The 27,058-nt window shown below is 30.0% G+C and overlaps 1 protein-coding gene across 2 annotated transcripts; it reads left to right on the forward strand.

The window, feature by feature from the left end:
- Positions 1–1,652: 1,652 nt before the first annotated feature.
- LOC134683298 (uncharacterized) lies at positions 1,653–18,235 on the forward strand. 2 transcript variants are annotated; one of them, XM_063542499.1, is made up of 7 exons: positions 1,653–1,940; positions 2,976–3,133; positions 5,921–6,073; positions 11,160–11,275; positions 13,769–13,947; positions 14,847–15,000; positions 16,235–18,235. In XM_063542499.1, exons 1-6 carry the CDS (start codon positions 1,804–1,806, stop codon positions 14,974–14,976), a joined length of 873 nt encoding a protein of 290 aa, XP_063398569.1. In that variant the 5' UTR covers positions 1,653–1,803; the 3' UTR covers positions 14,977–15,000; positions 16,235–18,235. The 2 variants fall into 2 exon arrangements, with proteins under 2 accessions (XP_063398569.1, XP_063398568.1); XM_063542498.1 differs by lacking the exon at positions 14,847–15,000 and having other exon boundaries at positions 1,654–1,940.
- The last annotated feature ends 8,823 nt before the right edge of the window (positions 18,236–27,058 follow it).

The raw sequence follows: 27,058 nt of genomic DNA on the forward strand, positions 1-27,058 counted from the left end.
TTGCCAATTTCTCAACAGCAGAGTGTATTGCACAAAAGCCAATAAAATGGGAGATGTAATTTTTTTTATGGGGGAGTGGGGGTGAGTTAGGGGGGTCAATTTGCAACAGAATGGTGATTTGCACAATATAAAAAAAATGAATATAAATTCAAATCATATAAACAATTCTTAGTTCTTTGACTACAGTTATTCTGTGTCCGAAACTATTAGTATTATGTGTATAATATTTAATTACAATCCAAATTCAGACCTGTATCAAGCACGAATATTGTGTCCATTATTGCCCCAACTGTTCAGGGATGGACCTCTGCGGTCGTATCCAGCTGCACTCAGCGAAGCAATTTATTATATTTCTCGTAGCTAGTGCCCCTTTAAATGCTAAAACTTATCTTTAAGTTTCTGTACAGTTATAAAATCTTTCGCATTGATAAACAATAGAAATTCCTGTACAAAATCAGGAATATGGCAGTTGGTTTCCACTCGCGTTTGATGCAGGAACATATAAAAAAAATATCAGTTTTTAAGCTAAATGCAAAATAAGATACAAATCCCATATAATGATAATGAAAAATAAACTCGATAGTAAAGATGCACATGGACTTCATAACAATAATGTTATTCAAAGATGTGATAAAACTTGTATTCATGTACGATTAGAGTTATGTGGTTAATTAATTGAGCAGTCCTGATAACCGGTTTTTCAGTCAGGCGGCACCACAATGCGTATATATATCGTGATGTCTCATGAAGTCCGCGATTTTACCAATTTTATTAGATATGTCCTATTATCGGTGCAAAATCTAGTTAGAATGCATTTTGTGTCCGAGGATACATGGACACGTTTGTATATAACTACATAAACAGATAAACAAACAATTCTCATTTTTTTGTCATTTCGCGGGTCCTCTGGTTTTATCCATTTGAATGCCTTGAAAAAATTGACGGATGACCCCCATTTTTCTTTTGTAAATCTTTTACATGTATAATGATAAGTCACCTGCAAGAGTCTTATAATTTTTTTTTTATTATTTTCTAATAGTTTTTGAGAACTTAAACTTGTCCATGATAAAGCTATGAAAAGTCAAGAGAGAATATGTTCCCGCCAACATTTCAATGGCTAATATCCCGAAAACAAGCACGGTTACCTATATTTTTTTTTTGCTTTTTGGATTCCTTTATAAGTTTCCTATCAATATACAATAGTGCTTTAAAAAGTAAATTACTTTGAAACCGAGAAGCGAGCTCCCTTAAACAGGTCCTAAGTTACCCAACAATTAGTCTCCAATGTAACAATAATATTTTTATTATTGTTACATTTCCATGTAACCGTAGCCAGTGCCTATTGTGCATATTTACGGTATTCAAAACTGACTCAGTATTCGACCTGCTTGTAAAAAAAACATCATATTTTTATTGGCATTTATCTCTATTTCATTTTTATTCTCATTTGCCTACAATGTCACTGTTAGCGTGGTTACTCAAGGATAATATTGGTAATGTTACTTAGTTAATATATATAGATATAACCTTCACTAGATAGAAGTAGAACATGGAAGTAGAGAGAGAAGTAGAACATGGAAGTAGAGAGAGAAGTAGAAATGTCTACCAACCAGCTTCAACTGGTTAAAACCGGAATATTGTTCTTTCCCGTAGTCCGGTCTGGTTATTAAAATTTCAGCTCTCTTCCGTCAATAACAAAATTCGTGGGTGGAGTTTCGAAATATTATAAAATTTGTATTAATGGCAATATTTTCAAAAGGTGTAAGTTGACAATAGTATTTCGAAATTATTTTATATAAAAAGATGGCAAGTAGTCCCGAACCTAGTATATTGAATCAACCGATGCCGCAGAAACCTGTCGCAAATCCAGGCCAAACAGTAACACCTGCAAAAGTTTCTGCAGTGGAGCTTTCAAAAAAGTTACAGAAATGTATGCTGAGGTATGTTTTCTAATGTTTCTTCTGTTATCAAGAGTTGAAATGACTACTTTTTTCTGAAGTAATTACACCATAATAAAGAAACAAAATTTTAATAATAATACCCCCCCCCCCCCCCTTTTCCATAAAGACAAATATTTGCTTTAGCTGAGAGATATAATTGTATTATATATCTCTGGCTTTAGCAAGTTTGGGGAATCCAAAGGCTATTTTGCTTTTTATGCTATGAAAACAATTTTTTGCTTATAACATGATAAAAACATGGTAAACTTATCATATTTTTAATTTTGTGCAGTTGCGATATGTTTCTACGGACATGTACAAAATGTATCTGTTCTAAGAAAGGAAATATTGACTATTATTAAGTTAAAAATCTTTCATTTGGAGTTCAGTTAAATGTTCTGACATAACCACTTTAAAAAAAAATCTTGTTTTAAATATTTAAAAGATAAAACTAACAAATATGTCATTCAATGATAAGAGCATTGAATAATAATTTGACCCCTTGTACTGTTTATGAAAAATTGCTGTTTCTTGTCAAATATTTCATTTGTTTAAAAGAAAGTTTATGCCTGCTATCATTGCCTATGTAATATTACAAAATGTTACCAGAGGCGGATTTTAGAGGTTTTTTTTTTTTTTGGGGGGGGGGGATTTATAGATTATATAGGGAATCACTGAAGCATAACAGGTAGTCAATGGGCCCTGTAACCTCCAAAACTACAAATGTAACTGTGCAGCTGTCTTCAAATAAAGTACTGTAAACTGAAAAATTATTTCATGCATTTATTATTGCAATTTTGTCATTTTAGACTTGATTGCGATTTTAATTTTTACGATTTTTGAGAAAAATCCTATTAAATTCATATAAAATATTATCAAAATGCAAGTTTAAATTATTGCGTTTACAACTCAGTCACATTTTTCAGAATAAAAGCCTAGCACTAATTTCTGAATTTACAGTATTATATAATTATATTTATTATTATTTAAATACATTTTATCATGTTCATGATTGCATTTTTTTGTTGATTTTAGACTTAAAGGAGAGTATATGGGAAATGAAGGGCAAGGTGTAGACTATGAGAAACTAAGATTAAGTCAACAATTCAAAGAGTATGAGGAATTAACTTCACAACTTCAGAATGTCAATTTGACAGATTTGTCTGAGAATGAAAAGAAAGCTTTCTTCATCAGTATCCTTTCAATTTTATTTGTAGAAATCCTCAAAAGGGTCAAAGTAGACTTTTTGAAAAATGTCAGATGATATATGATTGTATTTATTGTCTAAAAAGGTTACAGATTGATTGATTGCTGCTTCACATCCAGTGACAAATATAACATGCAATTTTCAATATGATATTATGTTTCTGTGACATGAAAATACCTACATTGTATATGTACTATACCTATATGTAAACTAATAGTCCTTAGACTGAACTTATTGTCATGTACATGTATGACTCCAAATTTTGAGAGAAAAACATCAAGAGATATTATGATAATTATATATCATGCAGATTTTTTACCACCAAAATTTTGCAAAGAACCGCCACAATCTTAGTATTAGGCAATAGAAATACAAAGAACCAACACAATCTTAGGATTAGGCAATAGAAATACAAAGAACCGCCACAATCTTAGGATTAGGCAATAGAAATACAAAGAACCGCCACAATCTTAGGATTAAATTAGGCAATAGAAATTCAAAGAACCGCCACAATCTTAGGATTAGGCAATAGAAATACAAAGAACCGCCACAATCTTAGGATTAGGCAATAGAAATACAAAGAACCGCCACAATCTTAGGATTAGGCAATAGATATAATAGTGAGGACCAGTAGATTTTCTTCAAGGACCATCAGGGAAAAAATATTTCACGAACTCTGATCATGTATAACTTGAATGCAGGGTGAGAGAAAGGAGATGTTAAATTAAAGATACAGCAAATATTATTAACACCTTTGTGTCTCTAATATTGTCTAACATGGTGAGAAAAATCATAATTGGTACTTTTCTACTCCTCAAAAAGCTTAATTGTTTTAACTGGTTTCAATAAGGTTAACAGTCTGACTTTAAAACAGTTTGATAAGATCCTTAGCCTGAAAATTGGTGTTGGTTCAATTTATCATATTTTTTGGGGGGTCTTACAAAAAAGGTAAGTTATTTTTTTTACAAAATGACATTAAGCACATGATCATGATGATGAACACAACATTTTTAAAATGATGTGAGTCACAGGAAATGATATTTTAATAGATTAGGTTTAAGTAAAAATTTATTTAATCTGATCCGTCATGTACATGTATTTATCAATTAAACCAAAGTAAAAAAATCTTGTGAGGAAACCTAACTTAATTTTATGCCTCAAAGGCTTTTGAAAATGTTTTATTGAAATATTTATGTGAAACCAGCAAATTTACAAATCTCCCCATATGCTCATGGTAAAAAATTATCTTCAAAAATAGAATTCTTTATATAGCTTCAAACCTATTTTCCGTAAGGAAGAAAACTCAGAACCAAACATTTTTATGTTTTGCCTTATATTTAAAAGGATGAATAATGCCTTATGAATAATGAATAACATTTTTTTTTTATGTAAAATAGAAATAGAACTAAGAATGAAGAAGACCAAATTTATTTTTAATATTTACAAATTACACAATAAACAATGATAAATAATCTATTTGTTCCAAATGATTTCACAAATGTATATATAACTCGTCTAAACATCAACCCAACAATGTTAGATCTGTAAATTTGCTTATATATAATATAAATTGAAATTTGAATTCACAGATGATACCAAATTTCCTTATTTTTATATTAGTGTTTTATAACAGTCAAGTCAGTAGTTCTCATGAAAATTATATTTTACGTAATATTCAGATTTACAATCATGAATCTAATTTACATAAATCTTGTGAAAGTTTGAAATTGACAATAAATGTTACACAATTTAATTTGGCATGTATTTATTGCTATATTGTTGCCTGTTTGATCTTTGAAATCTTTTATTATGTTATTTCTTTAATATGATTTTTGCAAAGACTAATCTATTGAGTTATGTTCATAATGTTAAAATAAAGTGTCTGCAAAACTGAAAATTATTTTTTAATCGTGATAATCTTTTTCCTTTCAGGCATGCATGTGCATTAGCATGTTGTGATAACAATAAAAATACCAAAGTGTGCAAGCCGAGTTAGATAATTTATTAATGTAGACATGCATGTAAAATCAGTAGGGTGCAGGGGTATCCTCCAAGCACTCAGTGTTTATGCATTGAACTTACATGTAATCAAGGTTTTATATAGTAAAATTTAAAACTATGTAAACCCTTGATATAAACGTTAAAAGGATCAATTGTTTTTTGATAAAATTTCTGTGATAAATTGAGATTTTTTTTAACCTAAATGTATGTACATGCCGTGGTACATGCAATGTAGTGACTCCCTTAGACAGATTTTCTCAAAGTGTTCTGACTATCCTTTAAAATACAACTTTTTATTTTAGAGCTGCTCCTGTATTTGATACATAAGGGGTTCTAGTAGACTAAGTAGAGTCCCCCAAGTAGGTCATTAGGTTGCTTAATTTGACCTCAGATCAGGCTTTACTTAAGGGTTTGAAGACCACAGTTACTTTTAAATGTGATGTCTTGTCACCAAAACTAAGAAAGTAAGATTTTGTCAATTTGGAGCCACTTTGATGCATACTGATACAGATTTCGAATTTTTACATAAAACATGAAAATCATCAAATTATATAGATGATACATTTGATTGGTTTTTACTTTATCTGCACTTTGTTCACTTCCACTTTTTGTTTGAGTTTGTGTTGTTCAGTTTTCAGTTCTTTAGGTTTGTGAAGGTCTTTTCCATCTCTCTTCTAGCCATGTTGTTGCCCATGAATTAAAGTACATGTACCCATATTATTCATTATGTATATTCCAAATCTTTGTTTATTTGTACCTTAACTGCATTCAGATTTATATAATGCTCTTACTATTCATGGTTTGGCAAAAATGGAAGTGTTACCAGATTCTGTTTTAAATGTCCAACAGTTCTGGAAGAAGACTTCTTATAATGTAGCAGGCCATACATTTAGCTTGGATGATATAGAACATGGGGTATTAAGAGGTATGTAAAGTTCATCTTTTGGTCATCCTTTGATATTTAGTGAAGACCTTATTTTATTGGGAGACTCAAAATATAAGATTTCTTGAATATAGCATGAACTTGAAGAAATTGTTAAGTATTGCAATAAACTGATATATTGTGACAACCTAATACATGAGATGGGATATTGTCATGTGAAAGTGCTTTTCTAGCAGCACTTGTAAAATTGTTATGTCAGACAATATATTTTAATGGTGACAGCTGAAGTTAGAAATGTGAAGAGACTATTAAAGGTGTCATCCTACACATGAGAGACTATAAATAGATGCAAGACCTTGAAAAAGTTTTGACTTTCTTCAAACTTGATATAGACATGATTTTAATGTAATTGTTTAAAGGTTTCAGACTGGTAATAGCTTGTTATTCCACCTTCAATTTTTATTGAGCTACCAGTATTGGTAAATTGTCCATGGATTGAAAGTTATGTTTTTATTTAAAGTCAGGAAATATATCATATAAGAGTTGTAAATATTCATGTGTAATGAAATATTTAAGAGAATTGAAATTGGGGGAACTAAGAAAATTAATTGATTATTAGATATATATTCAAACGATAAGTTGGCAAATATCTATATTCAGATATTAATATATTTATATTTGATTAATTAATAACTTCAGTACTGAATATTTTTAGTTTTCAAAAGCATCAAAGTTTTATGTTATTTTTCCTTGTATGTTACGTACTACATGTACATAGTACGATCAGCTCAACTTATCTATAATCATAGTTTTTTAAATTTCAGTTTATATTCTTATGCATGAAAAGTTTAATATCAGAATTCCTTTTTAAGGAAAAATTTATGATCTGTTTTGAATATATGCTCTAATTATACATCTTTATGAATTAATTCATGTTAATACAGTGGTATCTATCTTAACTTAACCATTTAACCATTTTCAACTTGACATTAGTTAACTTAGATTTGTATTCAATTTAATTTATTCTAATAATATATTTTAAAAAATGTAATTGAAAGTTCTGATATCAGATTTTGCAAGACGCTTACTGAAAAAAAATTAATGGCGAGTTTTGTTCATACAGGTTTTACAATATATCAAAATGTTAAACTGTTATAAATAGTTTTCCATAGTTAAGTTTAAATTGATTGCGATTAAATTGTGTGATAAATATATTTATAGAAAACTTGAACCCTATTATGAACTCTGATCCTATCCCAAATTGTTTGTTTAAAGGTCTTAATCTTAAGGTAAAATATTGTGAAATGTCCGATTTCTTCACACAGTTAAAATATTTATTAACATGCTTTTGTGTAGAATTTGTTCAATCCTTTATAAATGACATGCTTTTGCAGTATTTCACAATGTAAATGTAAAATATAACTTATATATAATTTAGGGTTGATCTTTAAACTTATTGGAAAGAATGGATTTTGTAATTTTTACATTACAAATTTTAAATGCCAACAATTAAATTTTCTATTTATAAAGTCACTGTAATTAGAGATCAATTGTCGTTAAAAATAAATAATATTTATAATGTTAAATAGGATTATTACAATAACATAGACCACTTTCCAACGTAAAACATCTTTTAAATCCTAAATTTCATCCGTCATTCTAAAAACTGGAGTCCAAAGATGCATTAAGATTGAAAATTGTTGTAACAATGAAGCACTCATATAATCATATTTATGCCCCACCTAAGATAGTAGAGGGGCATTATGTTTTCTGGTCTGTGCGTCGGTTTGTTCCTTCATTCGTTCGTCTGTCCAGCTTCAAGTTAAAGTTTTTGGTCGAGGTAAGTTTTTGATGAAGTTGAAGTTCCTCGAGTTCTGACCCCAATTTTATGGTCCACTGAACATAAAAAAATGATATTGCGAGTGGGGCATCCCTGTACTGGAGACACATTCTTGTTATCAAAAGTTTAAAAGTAATCTAAACTTGATGATGTGATTTTCGTGCTCTATTTTGTCATGGGGACTGAAATGATGAATTACATTGCAATCAAATTTCTTCTCATTGTTAGCAGTGGCGAATCCAGGGGGGACCCCTTTTTTTATGATCAATGCATTTGAATGGGGAGATGACAAGAACCTTGACTTGCCTTGTAAAATCCTTAATAGTGAGATACCAGCATATGCACTGCAGATGAACTTTAAGTACCCTCATGATCAGCAATTCGTTATCATGCTGATAATCATGTGATGAAAAGTCGTTGCTTTTGTTATCATATCAAAAATTTATCTACGTTTATTGATTCATAATCTGAAATACATTCTTTGTAAAAAAAAACTTGTCAGCCTTGACATCTGGTATAAAACAATAACACTATACATAAAGTCACATAATACATTGATTGTTTATTATTGAATGTTTACATGTAAACTAGTGTAAATAATACAAATGATAATATTACTGTGTTCATGCATTAGCTTGATTGGGTGTTTCTTATTTACATCAATATGTAACCTATGATTAATACAAAATAGAATACTTCAATAATTTAGGAAAAGGGGGGACTTCTTTAACAGTTTGATCATATTATTTCTAAAGCCTGTTATTAGCAAAATATCCAATCACATTAAATGACATTTTCGTGTAAATATTTAAGCAGACACCTATTATTTAAAAAAATAAAACATCGCATGCAGATATTTGGGTGAAAATGAATTGTACTGTAAATTGAAAAAGTGCAAGCAATAATATCATGACCAAAAGAAAGTATGAACCAACAGGCATACCACAAAACACTACAAAGTTCACAAACTCAACTAACCAGCAGGGATTGATACAGGTGCTCTAAAAAGGAAATGATTTTCTGTTGACCTAGCTAGGCTTAAGGCTGGAACATACTTTTTATGCCCCATTGATAGGCATTATGTTTTCTGGTCTTTGCCTCCGTGCGTTTGTCCGTCCATCTATCTCCTTCATGGTTAACGTTTTTGGTCAAGGTAGTTTTTGATGAAGTTGAAGTCCAATCAACTTGAAACTTAGTACACATATGGTATATTACCTATGGTATGATCTTTCTTATTTTAATGCCAAATTAGAGATTCTATATCCCATTTTCATGGTCCACTGAACATAGAAAGTGATAGTGATAGTACTTGGGACACATTCTTGTTATAAAATCTTTTTTTCACATGCAAAGATTAATCTAATATTAAATACTGTTAACAAAGAATGATATTCCACATGCTTCTCTCCCCCTCCCCCAAATGATTTCTGCATAGGAGATGAATTAGTAGTAACAGTGTTGTGTGTATAGTTTATGTACTGCAATGAAACTAGAAAAAGGGAATATTAATGAAAATATATAACAATACTTTGGTAACACTATCATGCTGAAAAAAGTTTTTCCCAAAAAACAAATTCAAGTATATTCAGAAAGGGTAGGTCTGTCAAACTTGACAAATCCAAATACTTAATTATAGACGGGTCTTTCTAAACATACAGAAAAATCGAACAGTGCTTCAATAGGTTCAAAAATGTTGTTCTCTCCAGATATTTTATTTAGCATCTTGGTAAACAGCTAGGGGAAATTGAAATACCATTTTGTTTCTAAGAATTATAGCATCACATCCATAACATATCTATAAAAAAACCCACTTCAGATAGCATCACATTTAAGATTATAGCATCACATTACCATGATGCTAAAAGTCCCTAGGATAAACACTGACATATACATACAAATTACTCTAAAAAAGGCACCATATTTGATATTGATATAGATAAATGTCAACTCAGATGCTCTATTATCGCTATTTTGTGCATTTTTCTTTTGATCTTTTTTTGTGATAATTTTCATATCATGCTTCTCGCTTGATATGAAACAATTATCACTAGAAACTAAGGAGGCCACGTGGCGTTGCTAACGAAATTGACATGAAATTGACAACGTCGTAATAGGTAAAATAGCGATAAATAGATTATCATTGGTCATCTCAACTCGATTGCTTTTCTCACTTTCGCTGTACCAGCTCAAGCGAGAAAATCAATCTCGTTGAGATGATCAACGATAATCTATAATTATCAATACAACATTATTAGATAGTAAAGATCTGACAATACATTGTAATAAGAAAGTAAGACCAGGAAGATTTTTTAATTATAATTCATTTGAAGTCTTCTAGTACAAGTCATGTAACCTACTAGCAGTAACTCTGTAGAAAATAACATGTTCATTAGCAATAAACGTTAATCATTATAATCAATAAAATAACAATTCATCTAACAAACGTCATGAAATATGAATAAGTGCAAACAAGTTACCAAATACTAACCATATAATTCAAACAGATAAGATTTCATTTTAATTTGTTCCATGGAGTGACTTTGTCACTATGATTACTTGAGTAACAGAATCAACACAGTGAGTTCCTTGGGGATTGAACTTGTGAATAGTAAATTAACTGTAATACATTGTAATAGGGGACAAAGATAAAACTGTCAACTTATTAATATTATTGTTATTTTCAGCTTATGATATTGATGTTTTTTGGTTGGGTCAAGTTGTTTCTTTAAAATATTGGGAGGGGACTACAGTGGTTTCAGCAATCGCATATTATAAAAAATAACCAACCATACCAAATAATTAAATATTGGCCACAAATAGAGATAAAGTATGTCGTTTTGGTTTGTATTTTGGTAAGCTAAGTAACCTCGAAAACTTCAGGAGATAATTCAACCAAATTTCCACAGATTTTCATACAAGAATTAAATTTTTGTCCTTGCTGTTTAAAATTTAAAAACATATGTTTATTAAAATCAAAATCAAATGAGAAATTGTAATGAAATATACAATGATTTTTCAAAACAGGTTAATATGATGAATTTATACAATTTTGACACAATTCTAATTGCCTAAACAATATTTAAAGTTTAATTGTATGTTCATTATGCGTACAATATAACACAGCTCCTGAATGTTATACTACAGTATCTTATCCAATCAAAACACCAGAAATCAGTCTGTTTCATAGTTTTTCATACAAAATTGAGAACAGCAAGATTTGTTTTTCACTGAATGACCTTGTGTGTACTGTACAAATTTTACAAGCATTTTTATTCTTTTTATTTCCAGGAAACAAACCACATCCCTCTTCAATGAATCCTCCATTCAATCCAAAAGATCTCCGACTGAAGTTTGTCTGTACTCTGGACCCAAGGATACATTTTGCCTTAGTTTGTGGTGCAGTGGTATGTTTATAAATATGTACTTGGCTATCAATATGATACTGTAAATTCAGAAATTATTGCGAGGTTTTTATTATTGTGAATAATGGGACAGAGTTGTAAACGCAATAATTAAAACTCGCATTTTGTAATATTTTTGCTGAATAAAGCCTGATTTTTCCCAAAATCGTAAAAATTAAAATCGCATTTAAGTTGAAATTGACAAAATCACAATAATAAATGCACGCAATAATTTCTGTATTTACAGTAGTATCAAATCTTAATTACTGTTTTACTACCATGACACAAACACCAAATTTGGTGGAGTTTACTGATGCAACTTTTACTTTGATGGACTGTAAATGATTAAAACAAAACACACAATGATAAAGCTATATAGGTCAACAACTTGTGTTGTAGGAGATAACAGTAAACTTGAAAAAGGAATAAAATGATACAACTTATGTGTAGTAATCATTAAGTGAACATTTCATATCAGTTTAGTTACCCATGAATGCATGAGTGATGTTCTCTTTATGTTTTCTACAGGAAATTAAGCTTTAGATAACTAAAAAACAAATGAAACCAGATAGATATATACTGCATAATAAGATCAAATAAAAAGAAAGAAAGCTACGTGTACATGGAAAGTGCAAATACAAGAAATTAAGATGATTTATTTAATGTTGCTTTACAGTTCACAATAATAGAACCAGAAACTTCAATATGATGTAACATACAACTTTCCCACTCAGAAGTATTAATATCATATTTTTATAAAAAGTCATTATTCTTATTATGTGGAATCCCATTTAATTAATTTTCTGCGAAGGTGTGTCTCATATAAATTTTTCTCTATCGATATCAAAGTTAATAGCTATCTTGTCAATACCATGTATACTGTGATATACCATTGTTAATTTATGGTAGCCTGGAAGATATGAAATAGATATCACTTTGAGAATACAACAAAATAAAGAACACATCTAGTTGTATATTCTTGATTAATAATCTTCGTTGGGTCACTGTCCTTTATACTTGATCAACTCTATCGAACATTGTGTTTTTTTTTCTTTAAAAAATCTTGTCATGAGACAAATACTTTGGTGTCCATGTAATGTTGGTTTGCTGTTTTTTTATTAGGGCCCCGCCGAAAAGGCGGGTCGCCCTATAGTGATCAGTCTGTCCGTCCGTCCGTCCGTCCGTCCGTCTGTCCGTCCGTCTGTCCGTCTGTCCGTCCGTCCGTAACACTTTCGTGTCCGCTCCATATCTAGAGAACCATAATGATTTCATACTTTATACTTTACATGTATATTAACCACCACCAGAGGGTGTGTCATGATGTATGTACAACTTCCTAGGTCAAAGGTCAAGGTCAAAAACTTTGGTTTCAGTTGACAACCCTGTGTTCTTTGGTGAAGATCGTGTCCGCTCCATATCTAGATAACCGTTATGATTTTATACTTAATACTTAACATGATTATTAACCAACACCCAAAGGTGTGTCATGATGTATGTACAACTTCCTAGGTCAAAGGTCAAGGTCAAAACCTTTGGTTTCAGTTGACAACCCCGTGTCCTGTGGTGAAGATCGTGTCCGCTCCATATCTAGATAACCGTTATGATTTCAAAGTTTATACTTGTCATCCATTTTAACCACCACCAGAGGGCGTGTCATGATGTATGTACAACTTCCTAGGTCAAAGGTCAACGTCAAAAAAACTTTGGTTTCAGTTGACAACCCTGTGTTCTGTTGTGAAGATTGTGTCCGCTCTATATCTTGAGAACCATTATGATTTCAAATATTATACTTGACATCCATTTTAACCAACACCAGAGGGTGTGTCATGATGTATGTACCACTTCCTAGGTCAAAGGTCTGTCTGTCTGTTGGTCTGTCCATCGCTAACAAATTTGATCCACACTATATTTTGAGAGGACAGCTGTTATTATTTCATACTTTATACCTGACAAACATTTTCAACTTAACATATATATTAAATGTGTCATAATGTATGCATCCTAGGTCAAAGGTCAGTCCGTTGGTCTGTCCATCCGTTCGTTGTTCTTAACAAATTGTGTCCGCTTTACCTCTCGAGAACCGTTAATATTTCATACTTTATACTTGGTGGGTCATAATATATTGAAGGCATAATTCTAAAAATATGTGACAAATATCAATTGGGCAGCATCTTTAAACATTGTTCAAACATCAATCCATATATCCAGAAGTCACCTTAGAGTAGTCAACAATGAGTTCACATCATGCAGTCATATCACTATTATACTATGAAAGTAAGTTGAGAATATTTATCAGTTTTAACTTAAAATCTTAGATTAAAATCACATGTGAGACTATGTAATAACTTCCAAATAATGCTTCATATCAGATTATCCATACAACTTATTTACCCCACATTATTGACAGCGGGGCCCAAAGAGATGGCTCCCATCTCAATGAAATCTAGTTTATATTTATTTCCTCAATTTGTACCTATTATTTTTATTTGTCTCCAGTCATGTCCTGTGATCAATGTTTACACGGCTGAGAACCTTGACACAGCATTGGAGGATGCAACCAAGAATTTCTGTAAACAAGAGGTGTCAATGTTTACAGAAACAGACGAGATCTGGCTGTCAAAAATATTTCAATGGTATATGGATGATTTCGGCAAAACAGATTTAGATGTTATTAAGTGAGTATTTTTTCATACCAAAGGAAGTTTGTTAGATTGTTACCGACTTAACAATGTTCAAGCTACGACTTAAAGTCTGAGATATAAACATAACGTCATGTCACTTAAAAAGGTTTTTTACACTAGACTAAAATACATACCATGTGGGAGAATTGTAACTATAGAATATGAAAAAATAGGGTTCAATCATAAAAGGGAAATATTAGTTAGACTGTTAGAGTCATCTGAGTATTTGATAAGGGTAGATAAACAGTAATAGTGACAGAATTTCTCGTTACATTGAAGACCTGTTGGTGACCTTCTGCTGCTGTTTTTTCTATTGTCGGGTTGTTGTCTCTTTGATACATTCGCCATTTCCATTCTCAATTTTATATATAATTATCATAATATTCATTTTTAAAGCAATGAACTTATGATAGTTAATTTTCCATTAAATCAAGTCTGCTGTTGTAGAATTTTTCTTGAATTTACACAAGTTTTATCTTGGGGTACGTTATAGAGGATTGCTGCTCTTTTAATTGGAAAATTATAGGTGTCAAGACTTAAGGATTGTAGAAAAGTTACCTTAGAATCAGTATGTTTTGGCTTTAACAGCTGACTGTACTATATTGGTTTACATCCACTTAATTTGGACTCTGGTGGATAGTTGTCTTATTAGTACCAAACCACTGCTCCTGTTTGGGATATTAGAGACATGGTCATGAATTTAACTTAAAGGTCTTTTCTTCTGCAATTCAACAATTCAACAGTCCCTTCAGGCCTTAAAGAAAACTACTGAATTGAAGGAAATCTAGCACATTTTCACTGGAAACAAGATGTCATTGGGATCATCAAATGAAGTTACTTTACCTTTAGGTTAAGAGAAAAAATGTGTAACACTCCAAACATTTCCTTTCCAGATTCATAATTCCTTATTTGGAATTAAGTAAACAAGAAATGGCAAAGACATTATGTTCAATGGGAAATGTCAAGGTCAAATATCAAAATTATGATTGGAGCATAAATAAAATGGCTGCACAAAAAGTTTGAAGCTATGAAAAGTTATGTTGTAAGGTAAAATATTCAGCCCTCCTTAAAAAAAAACATTGTTGTAAAATACTTCCTAACTCACTTCAAAGTTAGTTTTAGATACCTCTGCACTCAGTCAATTATTTCATATATTTGAATTTTGTTCAAGGCTGAATTTATTTTTTTAAAGTTTTATGTAAAAAGATGACATTTTGAAAACTACATTTTATATTTCTTAAGTCTATGATCAGCTTTAGACTTTCAAAATTTCAAAGAAGTTATGTTGATTAAAAGTTGGGCATAGAAATAACGTTGAATATTGCAAGAGTACCTCTACCACCCTCAAACCTTATTCACCCACCTTAAACCCTTCAAATTCTGGTTATAATTTTCAGCAAAGATGTCACAAGTTTAAAATGTGACAGTTTAAGTTCCAGGAGTTTTTGTAAAAAAAAGAATCATTACTTGTTACCAAATCATATAATCAGAACACGGAATGGAAACTGCAAAAATGAAATATTATTGAAACTTGAAAGTACATAAATAATCAGTTTATATGGTAATTATGTCTGTATTCCTACTCTGTATATACATCCTACCAATCATTCTGTTGTCATAAAATGTTGTAAAATTGTTGTATTGTATCATAGTTAAATCAAGTAGATTTAATTTGGTACATGTACATGTATTATCAATTAGTACTTATACTATACAATCAATGCAGTTCTAAAGAATTCATAGTAACTTAATACTGACAATAGGTTCTAAGATTAAGAGAAAGGAATTTGTGAGCTATTCACTTTTAAAAGCTTTTTGGATTTGTTTTTTTATGTGTTCTCATAGTTCATACAAATTTTATTCTTGAGTTTCTTGCAGTTTCTTAAACAGAATTGTTTATAAATACAAATGTCACTGCAAAAGTTGAATTTAACCTATATTTCTGCAAGTGACTGAATACTTAATAACAGTTTCCCTTTTAGTGTTATTTATTCACTGACAAAAAATAATTTCTTCCATGTTTCTAATGAGAATTCTTTCAAAGGCTGTTGTAATATTTTAATTGTATATAAACAAATGTTTCTTTTTTGAGATGTGGTTACTTGTATAATTGCCAAAAAGATAATTATCCACCAAAGTTTAAATGAAGTGGATGTAAGCAATATTAGGTGACAGTGACTATGCAACCTTTAACAATGAGAAAAACCCATAAGCAGCTATAAATGCATCTGACATGCAAAATGCACATTTAATTTATATTATCTAAATTCCTTTATTTTAGATGGACTATTCCCTATTTAGAGTTGAATATTCAAGAAAGAGCCTGGACTCTCCTGGCAAAATTACAAAGTTATGGAACTGTTGATGTTAAATATAATGAATATGATTGGAGACTTAATAGAAAGGGAGTTAATCCATTAATTCTCTAAAAGTCAAAGAATAAGCAAAAAATGATATAAGAAGATTAGAAAACCAGGACTAGGAAAAAGAAAACTTGCTTATTATAATTATAACATTTTTGCCATTTGTTAGCTTTTCTGGTAAGGTGTCTGAGCTTCCAAATATTATGGGACGAGGAATATTTATTTTTTTACACATATAATTGTTATTATTGTTGATTTTTTCTATATACAGTTTTCTTTCTGTTAAAGATAACATCAATATGCACTGTGAATATTAAAAATCCATACTTGTATGTTAAGTGTCTATTAATGTTTATCATGTTTATTGTTAAAAAATTGTCGGATCAAGACACAAGGGTATATATATATATTGTCGCTAGTGTAGTACTATCACCAAATATTGTTAAAATATAATGCTAAAGATGTTAATTTGTTCACTTATATTTATGTCTTTTCCTTCATTATTTGTTAGAATGAACAAATATTTATAAAACATTGTGCTAATATATTAAATTTAATATAATTTCTATCTCATTTTACAGAAAAAAATTAAGTACATAATATTAATGATGATTTAATTTGATCTTTACAAAACCATATGTTGCAGGATGTACCATTTTAATCAGATTTATATTCAAGTTTTAATCTTTTTTAGTTGTAAAAAAATGTTATTGTTAAAAATCTTTATAGAAATTACTTCTAAAATTTTACATTTTTGCATTGTTTTAGGAAATTTATCTTTATAATCCAAATAGACATTTATAAATAATCATGATCATGTTTAGTTATACAGGGATTATTCATAATTATGAGGGCAGAAAGATTTGACAAATCTGATTTGATACATTTTAAAAAAAAAAATAATCTTATCACTGAAAGGGAAATAATAGATTTAATATGATAAGAATATTTGAATTACCTCCCTTGGAACATTTGACCAACTATCTGGATTAATGCAGTATCCACTGTCAGTCAGTGACCAAGTGTTTATTAAAAGTTGACTTTAAAGATAAGGTTATTATGGTTTATAAATGAGTTATGTTTCTTGTTAAGCAGCTTTGTCAATTTTTTTTATGTTAAGTGGATATCATACCTATGGGAGTTTTTATTGACTTTACACTTCACATTAACTCACATGGTTGACCCCAATACTGGATATTAATTTTTGTAAACCATCAATATTTTCAAATTGAAAGGCCCACACAAGGACATAGTGCAATTTTTCCTACATGGCATAAATGTCAAATTAAATACCCTTTAAAGATTATAATCAAGTGTCAAGGAATTCTTTAATACATTGTTTTAATAAGATAAATTTTAAAACATGAATATCATCTGACAATTTCACCCGACTCAAAGAGTATCTTGAAAACAGGAATTGTCTTTGTTGTTTTCAACGACAGAAGCAATGCAGCTTTTAGAATATATGTTGCACAATAAATATTGGTAATGCATACGATTTTTACAGAAAATATCCTTAATTCTGATATTAGATATTGATTATTAAGTATTTTATTTGGCTGAATGTGTTTGTTTGTATGCAACAGTCTTTTTTTTATGAATGTAACACATCTCCCATAAAATATTTATTGATTAAATTATTTTGCACATGTATGAAAGATTTCAAACCCAAATCCCTAAAACATGAAAACTGAAAATCTCTGTTTTCAATAGATTTAAATATTTCAATAATTTCTCTCTCTCTTATGTTGTTTTGGTTCTTTACATTGTTGACATATAACTTCCATTTATACCTCAAGCTGTTACCTCATTGGAATTTATTGTCAGCATTGTCATGAGCAAATATTGGCATTAAACTAAAACTTCAGCATAAATATTTTTAATTTAATTAATGAGTATATTTAGTGAGATATATTATATCCTTGTTTTCAAAATTCCAATAGGGAACATACTTTATATAATTTAAGATATAAAGATATATTATAAACAACAAAAAAGAACAAAGTTGTTTGAAAACCAAAGATTCACTTTTTTGTCCTAAAGTATTCTTTTGATACATAAAACCTGTTGCCTCTTTCTTGAATCATCAGTTTTCTTTGTTGTATGATATGCTTTCACTAATGAACTTTTCTCTTCTCTCTTTTCATTACTGTACAGGTTTTCTTTATATTTTGTCTCATTTTATCAATATCGGTGCTTTCTCTTCTTAATATGTGATATTATAATGCATGCATGTTTTGTATAAACTGCTGTATATGTTTCATGACATAGTTCTTTTATTGTAAATGTATTGATCTAGCATTTTTCACATTTTGTTTCTGTAAAATGATATTTTAGCAGTCTAGTTAAAAATCTTTTATGTCTTGTAATGTATAATTTCAGATTTTTTTTGTTCTCTTCAGAAAAACAAATTGTATAGTCCCTAGCTAAATTAACCTGGTAATAATTTGTGCTTTAATTTATGCTATAGTAGTCCCTTTTTTGTTTACGTACAATTTCTAAATGTAGTTCAATTTAATATCTTTGATTGCTACCTAAATTTCTAAATTTATTTAAATTTAATTTAACTTCTTTCATGTAAGTTCTGTTGCAAGTTTGTTATTTTTCAATTAATTTAAAGTTTTTAAAACTTTTAAATTAAAACCTGTCTCGTTGCTTGAGTAGTAAATTGTGTTCATGTACATATACTGATAAACAAAGAACATAATACATCTTGTTGATTACTGAATCTGTTTTGTGTAGAATATTAGCAAATGATTAGAAATTTTATATAGATATGCCCTCACCACAAACATGTAATGTGAATCATGTGCGAGTCAGACAGTGATTCATAACTTGCAAGGGTGAAAGAATACGTAATCAGAACAGGAATTTTTTTATATGTAAGATAATTACACTAGCTCTATCAATACCATTATATAAAATACAATTATAATGGAACCAAACTTAAAGGGAAAAGTTAATATAGATAAGCTGTTTAAAACTTATATATGATATAAGCGCAAAAGAAGAATAATATGCTTCAGTAAATACATGTATATACAATACATGTATACATAACTACCATATTTTTTTTTGTCATATCTTAGCAAACTTTCTTTTAACCTGGCAAAGTATTTGTTAAAAGAAAATAGTATAAAAATTCCACTACTTTTTTTATAGAATGAAAAGTTGAGGATCAAAGTGGAGTATAAATAAGATTAGTATTAAAGTTTTGTGAAATTGAAATATTATTACTATTCTAGTCGGTGTGTTCTAAAATGTCTCTTGTATTTATTTTTCAGGCATGAGATATTACACATTTTTTAAATTACAGGATAAAGATGTGCAGTCTTATTGCTTTTAAGAATTTAAAATTTTTCACTGGAAGCAAGTATTTTGACACAAATTGCCTTTTCCTGCCCCCAATTATAATAAATATTCGAAAATATAAAATTGAAAGTTGTCCATTTATATGTAATATTCAAATGTGTTATTTAATTAATATGGGAGGTTTTTATACGACCGCAAAATTTGATTATTGTCTGTCTGTATGTTATATTTTTGGGGATCAATTAAGTGATCTGTCTTCTATCGACTGTTAAGTTTGAATCTCTTGAAACAGCTTGGATTTAGATACCAAATGACCAGTAAAATCAACAAGAAAACAGTTGATGACATTAAAAAACTACTATACATTTACAATTCAAATGGAGAGGACATGTACAATTTTTGGACTGAAAACAAATTAAAAGTAAAGGAATAGAATTCAGAATGGGAATACTTTAGTTTTCTTAATTGTTGAAGTTTTTTTTACATATGTATTGTTAAGGCAGAAAGTTATTTATAAGTAAAATTGCAATGTTCATATATATATTGTTAAAATTTTTGAGATATATTTATGTTGTACTTGGCATTTTTAAATGTATTGATAAAGTCTTCCATAACCAATTGTGAATGAAATCAAAAACCGTCTTCAGATATAAAACAATGAATAGGCCAAATAAAATTATAAACAAGGTTTAGACTACCTAAAAATATCCGTAACTTTTTGGAAGTCACCATTGTAAGTTCACAAGATGAAATTTGTATATTTGATGGTATTTCAAACAATGAATTTAAAAAAAAATAAAGACTTTCTAATACCCTTTATTTCAGTTATGTATAAAATGAACCACACATTTGATTTTATTTGGCCATACTCTTTCTTATAGATAATAAACAACGGATTACATTTAAGTCATTATTGTCATTTTCCTTGATTATATTTATTATACTTCTGAAATGTTCTTGATAAAAAATGGCAAGTGTTTTTTTTTCTATTTTTTTCAACTCTTACACCAACAACAGGTCCTATAGAATTTGCATTGTCATGTTTACATGGCAACGACCATGGAGTTCTTTATATTACATATAATAAAAAAATTCTTATTATTTAGATCTTTATTTACTTTATAAACTTTTTAAATGATTTTTTCAAGTTCTTTGTTTTTTTTTATACCACACACAGCAATGTTAATAAAATTTTCTTTTAAAAACTTTACTGGTCCGGTAATTATACTCCTTGAAAAAGGTGGGAAAAATGTCTAGGGGGATATCTAACATCATAAAAGTAAGACAGACAAAATGAAGGCAGTTAGAAGTTAATAGGCAAAGAGACGACAACAGTCCATGATTAACACTAAGGTAACCAAAAATAGTCTACATACCACACTATGGTGGCAAATGGCAAACAACAACAGTTCACATACAACACTATGGTGGCAAATGGCAAACAACAACAACAGTTCACATACAACACTATGACGGCAAACAAACAACAACAACAGTTCACATACAACACTATGGTGGCAAATGGCAAACAACAACAACAATTCACATACAACACTATGATGGCAAACAAACAACAACAAAAGTTTACAGACAACACAATGGTGGCAATGGCAAACAAACAACAACAATTCACATAGAAAACTGTTTGTTTTCTTGTTTAAAGTGTTTTACATTTGTCATTTCAATGCCTTTTTTTGGTGACTATGTGTATGGGCTTTTGAAGTTTGTATAGTGACAGATAGTTGTTAATTTCTGTTATTTGGTCTCTTGTGAAGAGTTGTATCACTGACAATTGCACCACAACTTTTTTTATATGTGGCAAATAAACATTAAACAACAGATAACAGAACATCAGTCAAGAAACTTAAGATCAACACAAAACCCACTCATAATGTTTTAATAACAGATTAGCAAATGTTTTTTAACCTTATTTGATGTTTGAAATGAAATCCGTAATTCTGATCATAGAGATAGAAGAGCACTACTGCATGAATAACACAAATATATATTAAAATATAATAGCAATTCTACAATACTGAAAACATTAGCAACAAGAATGTGTCCAAAGTACACAGATGCCCCACTCCCACTATCCTTTTGCATGTTCCATGGACCGTGAAATTTGGTAATAATCTAATTTGGCATTACAATTAGAAAGATTATACTATAGGGAACATATGTAGTAAGTTTCAAGTTGATTGGACTTCAATTTCATCAAAAACTACCTTGACCAAAAACTTTAACCTGAAATAACTCAATAAAAGTAAAGGATTTACATCTTTGGTTAACAGAAATTCTGTTAAAAAGTGCCATTTTGGCATTCTACAGCTATAATAAGCATTTTAAAGCAATTTATATTTAATACCTAACAGGCATGCTGACTTTCTATCTGACAGCTTTTTTATTCCTGATATTTGTGTTTCTATGCTTAAATCAAATTTAATTAACCATTTGTGAACTCTGAATAAAGAGAAAAGTAGATTATCACAGAAAAAAAGTTCAGCATATTTTGTATTCATGGCCCTGGTTAAACGGCCTAATTGATGTATGTAAAATGTGAAGCGCTTTGTACATCAAATCTGTAGTCCATCACAAATATTTCACTAAATCTGTAAAAAAAGCATTTAACTATATTCAGTACACCTTACTCCTTTAAAGGCTAACATTTTTTTTTCCTGTATGATAGTAAGTGGTCAAAATTTATGCCTATTGAGACTAAAACTATATGCAAGTTTTCCATCGAAAAGTGAAAAAACTGGCTGTCAGACCATATTGTCTTTCAAAAAATTTAAATGCAAGAGTCCTTATGCATTTAGACTTCTTGTATCATAACACCTTACCATAGAAATGAACAAACAGTAACACATTTTCACTTCTGATAGCTTCTGTGTGCATTTTTATTTGTCAATATGGACTACCGCCTAAATTGACTCTAAATAATTCTCAGTACTACATTGTCCAAGATCATTTTATACTCATGTGGTATACTTTTTGTAACTTTTCTATACATTTAAAGTACATTTAATATATATGAAAGAATAATACAGGCTTAAAAAACTTCAAAAACTTCAAATTGGCTGAGAAAAATGCATATTTATATAAGGCTTCCCTGAATTGGAAAATCTCTATTTTCAGGCATAGGCGCATATAAATTTGACTTTGGAATAAATACAATACATCTGATAAATAAAATGAGTGTGCAGATGCTTTTAATACTTAATATCTAATATTCAAGAGCATTTAAGAAGCAATTTTTTGCAAAATTTCAAGTTTTTAGGCCAAAATCTTGACAGTTGAAGATATTTAATTTATACGTCAAAAATAAACAGTCAAATGTCAATACTAAAATGACCATAGTTTCTATTCTATCTGACATATGGCCATGAAACTTGGCAAACTATCTCATTATTGCCTAAGCTTAGGTTATGCAAAGTTTTATAAAGATTGGTCAAGTCTTTCTGTCCTATTAGGTCCAAGGACACAGTTATCGTCCTTTGGTTTTCGTTGTCTACGAATATAGTCCCTAGTGTAAACTGAGTGTATAACTTGCATGTTTTATTTAATACACTTTCCCAATTAATTTCTTTATATTAAATGCATGGAATATTAAGTAGGGGGATGTAATTACATGTCAAAAAAATTTGAGTGCTGAAACTTTATGTTAAGTAGTGAACTTGTCCAGTTCTAAAAGGTCAAATTTTATCACGTCTGAAGCTGTCAAACTGAATTTTACACCCCCTTAACACAGAATTGTCAATATTTTGAGTTAGAGCTGGTAGAAGTTTCTATAATTTTGATATTATTTGTCTCACTGGTAGTACACTACACTGTAAAAACATTTTGGAGAAAGAGCAGGTGCGATTTTTTTAATTTGAATTTATTGTCTAAAAGAAATGCACTACGAAATAACTGTGTTCTCGGGCCAGGTAGTTTGATTACTGGCTGTGAAATAAAAATTTTTTTTTTTTACAAAAGGTAAAAATAAAAATTATTATATAAATTCAGATAGGCGTCTTTAAATTTTCTAATAACTTTTTCAAATCAACTTGGATTTTCATCAAACTATGCACCTATCTAAGATATATATCAAGCTTACTGAATCCCATTTCCTTTACTTTTTTGTTGTATAGCTATGAAATTTAAGAATTAAAGTCATCTCGGTAAAAAAAGCTAGGATTTGCAATTGGGACAAAATAGAGATAGGCATCTTTAATTTTTTTAATAACTTTTTCAAAATCACTTGGATTTTCATCAAACTATGCAGCTATCTTAGATATATATCAAGCCTACTGAATGCTATTTCATTTACTTTTTTTGTTGTATTGCTGTAAAATTTAAGAAAATAGTCATCTCTGTAAAAAAAAGCTAGGATTTGCAATTCAGACAAAATAGAGATAGTACACTTTAAATTTTCTAATAACTTTTTCAAAATAACATGGATTTTCATAACTTTAGAAACACTTTATCAGACAATACAGAAACTGACTTAATTTTTCGTCCGACATCTTGGGATGACCGTGAATGCAGTTACGGTCATCAGCTTCACCCCAGTGATTATGTCACTTATAATTATATCAATGGAGAACTACTAGTATAGTTTTACTATGAATTCTTCTCGTTGTTGGTAATGGCTTTCTAATTCTTCTCACAAACAAGCTTGTCTATAGTCTGGGGATTTCTGTTATTTTTGCTAACATTTTTTTTCCATATCCCATGTTAGGATCAATGTAAGAGGTTGAAAATATTTTTCGTTAACTGGAAAGTTGCTTTTGACGATGGATCTAAAAAAAAACTTCTTGATTGTTTCTATGGGGATTCTTTCTCCTGTATATGGATCACTCACGGGGTAAAAATTGGAAAATTGTCAAAACTAATTTGACTTTTATGTATAGCATAGTCCGAATTATATACTAAAAAGGATTTAAATTCACAAACTAGTTATTTTGCACTAAATATTGCTGTGCCATGCCTTTTTTTTTAAATATGATTGAAAAATGAATTGATATACAACAACCTTATCTTAAAAGATTTTTTTTTTGGCACTCAATGATGACCCCACATAACGAATTTTGGGTGGACGTCAATTTGAATTTGACCTCAAACTGAAGGTCTTGAATTACTGGCCATCTTGGCAATTTATAGTAGGTTGGTATATACTTAAGAATTTGAGAGGAACGTTTGATACACAGTATGTATGCAGGGAACTCTTATCGTTTTCTTAATATGTAAGCTTGAAATTGCAGCTTTTTTTTTTGCACTTGGTGACCTTTGACCTTGGATGGAAATTGAAGGTCACATGAACTTAAGATTATTGGTGTACGTCCAAAGTCTCTACGAATTCTGGTTCTCGAAATACATTTTTTCAAAAGTTGTGTCTATTTTTTTCAAGGGAAATAACTCCTTATAAGGGTTAACAACAAAACGATGTATAAATACGTTTACTTTTCTACATTGGCTAAAGGTATAGGGGGTGGATTGATATCTCACAAACATGTTTAACCCCGCCGCATTTTATCGCCTGTCCCAAGTCAGGAGCCTTTGGCCTTTGTTAGTCTTGTATTTTAATTTTAGTTTCTTGTGTACAATTTGGAAATTAGTATGGCGTTCATTATCACTGAACTAGTATATATTTGTTTAGGGCCAGCTGAAGGACGCCTCCGGGTGCGGAAATTTTTCGCTACATTGAAGACCTGTTGGTGACCTTCTGCTGTTGTTTTTTTTACGGTCGGGTTGTTGTCTCTTTCACGCATTCCTCATTTCCATTCTCAATTTTATTATTAACATTGCCATCTGTGCTTGTACACGTTGCCGTTTTCAAATCGATTCTAACTCTAATACTTTTTAAGAAAAATGCATTTAGGAAAGAAATTGCTTCAAGGGGATATGACTCTCATAGGGGATGATGAAACCCTATGAGCCTCATATGATCTCATATGGTAATACATCATGATAAGATCTGCCTATTGTCCAATGATATCTTTAAAAACAATGAGGGCACCCATGTTGAAAAAAAAACCAATAATAAGGAGATAACTTCTAAATGGGATGATAGTTCCTACAAAAGTTCATCTGGTAAAACCTATCAATTTATGCTGTTGTTAGTGAGAGTCTCCTGTCTTCAGTCAAATATTTAAAAAAAAAACGAGTTTACTTACCTATCAGATCATGTTCAAATAACTTTATATTAAGTGCTCTATATAGATAAAGAAACTTACCTTGAGGAAAAAGGGTGGTACAGGATTAAATCATATAAATGGACAGAAATCTCTAAACTTAAACTTATATTGACCGAAAATGTAAAGAATGAGATAATAGATTTTGAAATGGTTAATTACGAGGAAAATCAGGTTGGTGACGAGGCTTCAGATAATATTTCAAGCCTTTCTTGTAAAGCAACTCCAAAAACTAAGAGGAGGAAGACTCTGAGAAAAAGAAATTTAAAGTTTGGTCAGACAATGTTATAATGAAACCAAGCGTCAAATAAATAAAATAGGGAACAAAATAAGGAATAATCCAAATAATAATAGTTTAAAGCAAAAGTTTTTTTTGTAAAAAAACAAACTTGAAGAAAATGGTTAAACAGAAAAAGTATGAATATAAACAAAAAATTTATAATTGTTTAAGTGAATATTTCAATCAAAATCCAAAGGAATATCGGAAACTTTTAAAATCTCTTAAGGTTAAAACAGAAAAAGATGAAATACCAGAGGTATTTTAAAAAGATGAAGAAGTTTTAATAAAACGTTTTCAAAATCAAGGTAAACCTTCATCTATAAAGAATGCTTTTATGATAGACATTGAATATTGTGTATAATTCGGAGTTTAGTATGACGTCCATTATCACTGTACTATTATGCATATTTTAGGGGCCAGCTGAAGGACACCTACGGGTGTGGGAATTCTCGCTACATTGAGGACCCATTGGTTGCCTTCGGCTGTTATCTGCTCTATGGTCGGGTGGTTGTCGCTTTGACATATTCACCATTTCCTTTCTCAATTTTATTGAATCACAATTAAAGCTATTAGAAAATAATATAGACTTCAAAGCTGAAACAGATGCTTCACTATCTTGTTCAGAAGTGAATGAGGTAATCAGAGGACTAAAACTTCAAAAGTCTGCTGGACCAGATATGATTATAAATGAAATAATTAAAACCTCAAATCAAGCAATAATGAAGTCAATTGTTAAACTATTTAATTTAATTCTAAAAACGGGTATATACCCAAAATCATGGAAGGACTCATATATAATCGCACTTCATAAGAAGGGAGACAAATCTGATCCCAATAATTACAGAGGTATATCTTAAATCATTAATCTTCCTAAAATATTCAATACTGTACTCAATAATATACTAATCACAAGTGTGGATAAACAGCTGAATGACTTAAGAAAGGCTTTTGACTCTGTATGGAGGACAGCCCTTCTA

Source organism: Mytilus trossulus, chromosome 9, assembly GCF_036588685.1.
Source record: "Mytilus trossulus isolate FHL-02 chromosome 9, PNRI_Mtr1.1.1.hap1, whole genome shotgun sequence".
In the NCBI taxonomy this organism is placed as follows: Eukaryota; Metazoa; Mollusca; class Bivalvia; order Mytilida; family Mytilidae; genus Mytilus; species Mytilus trossulus.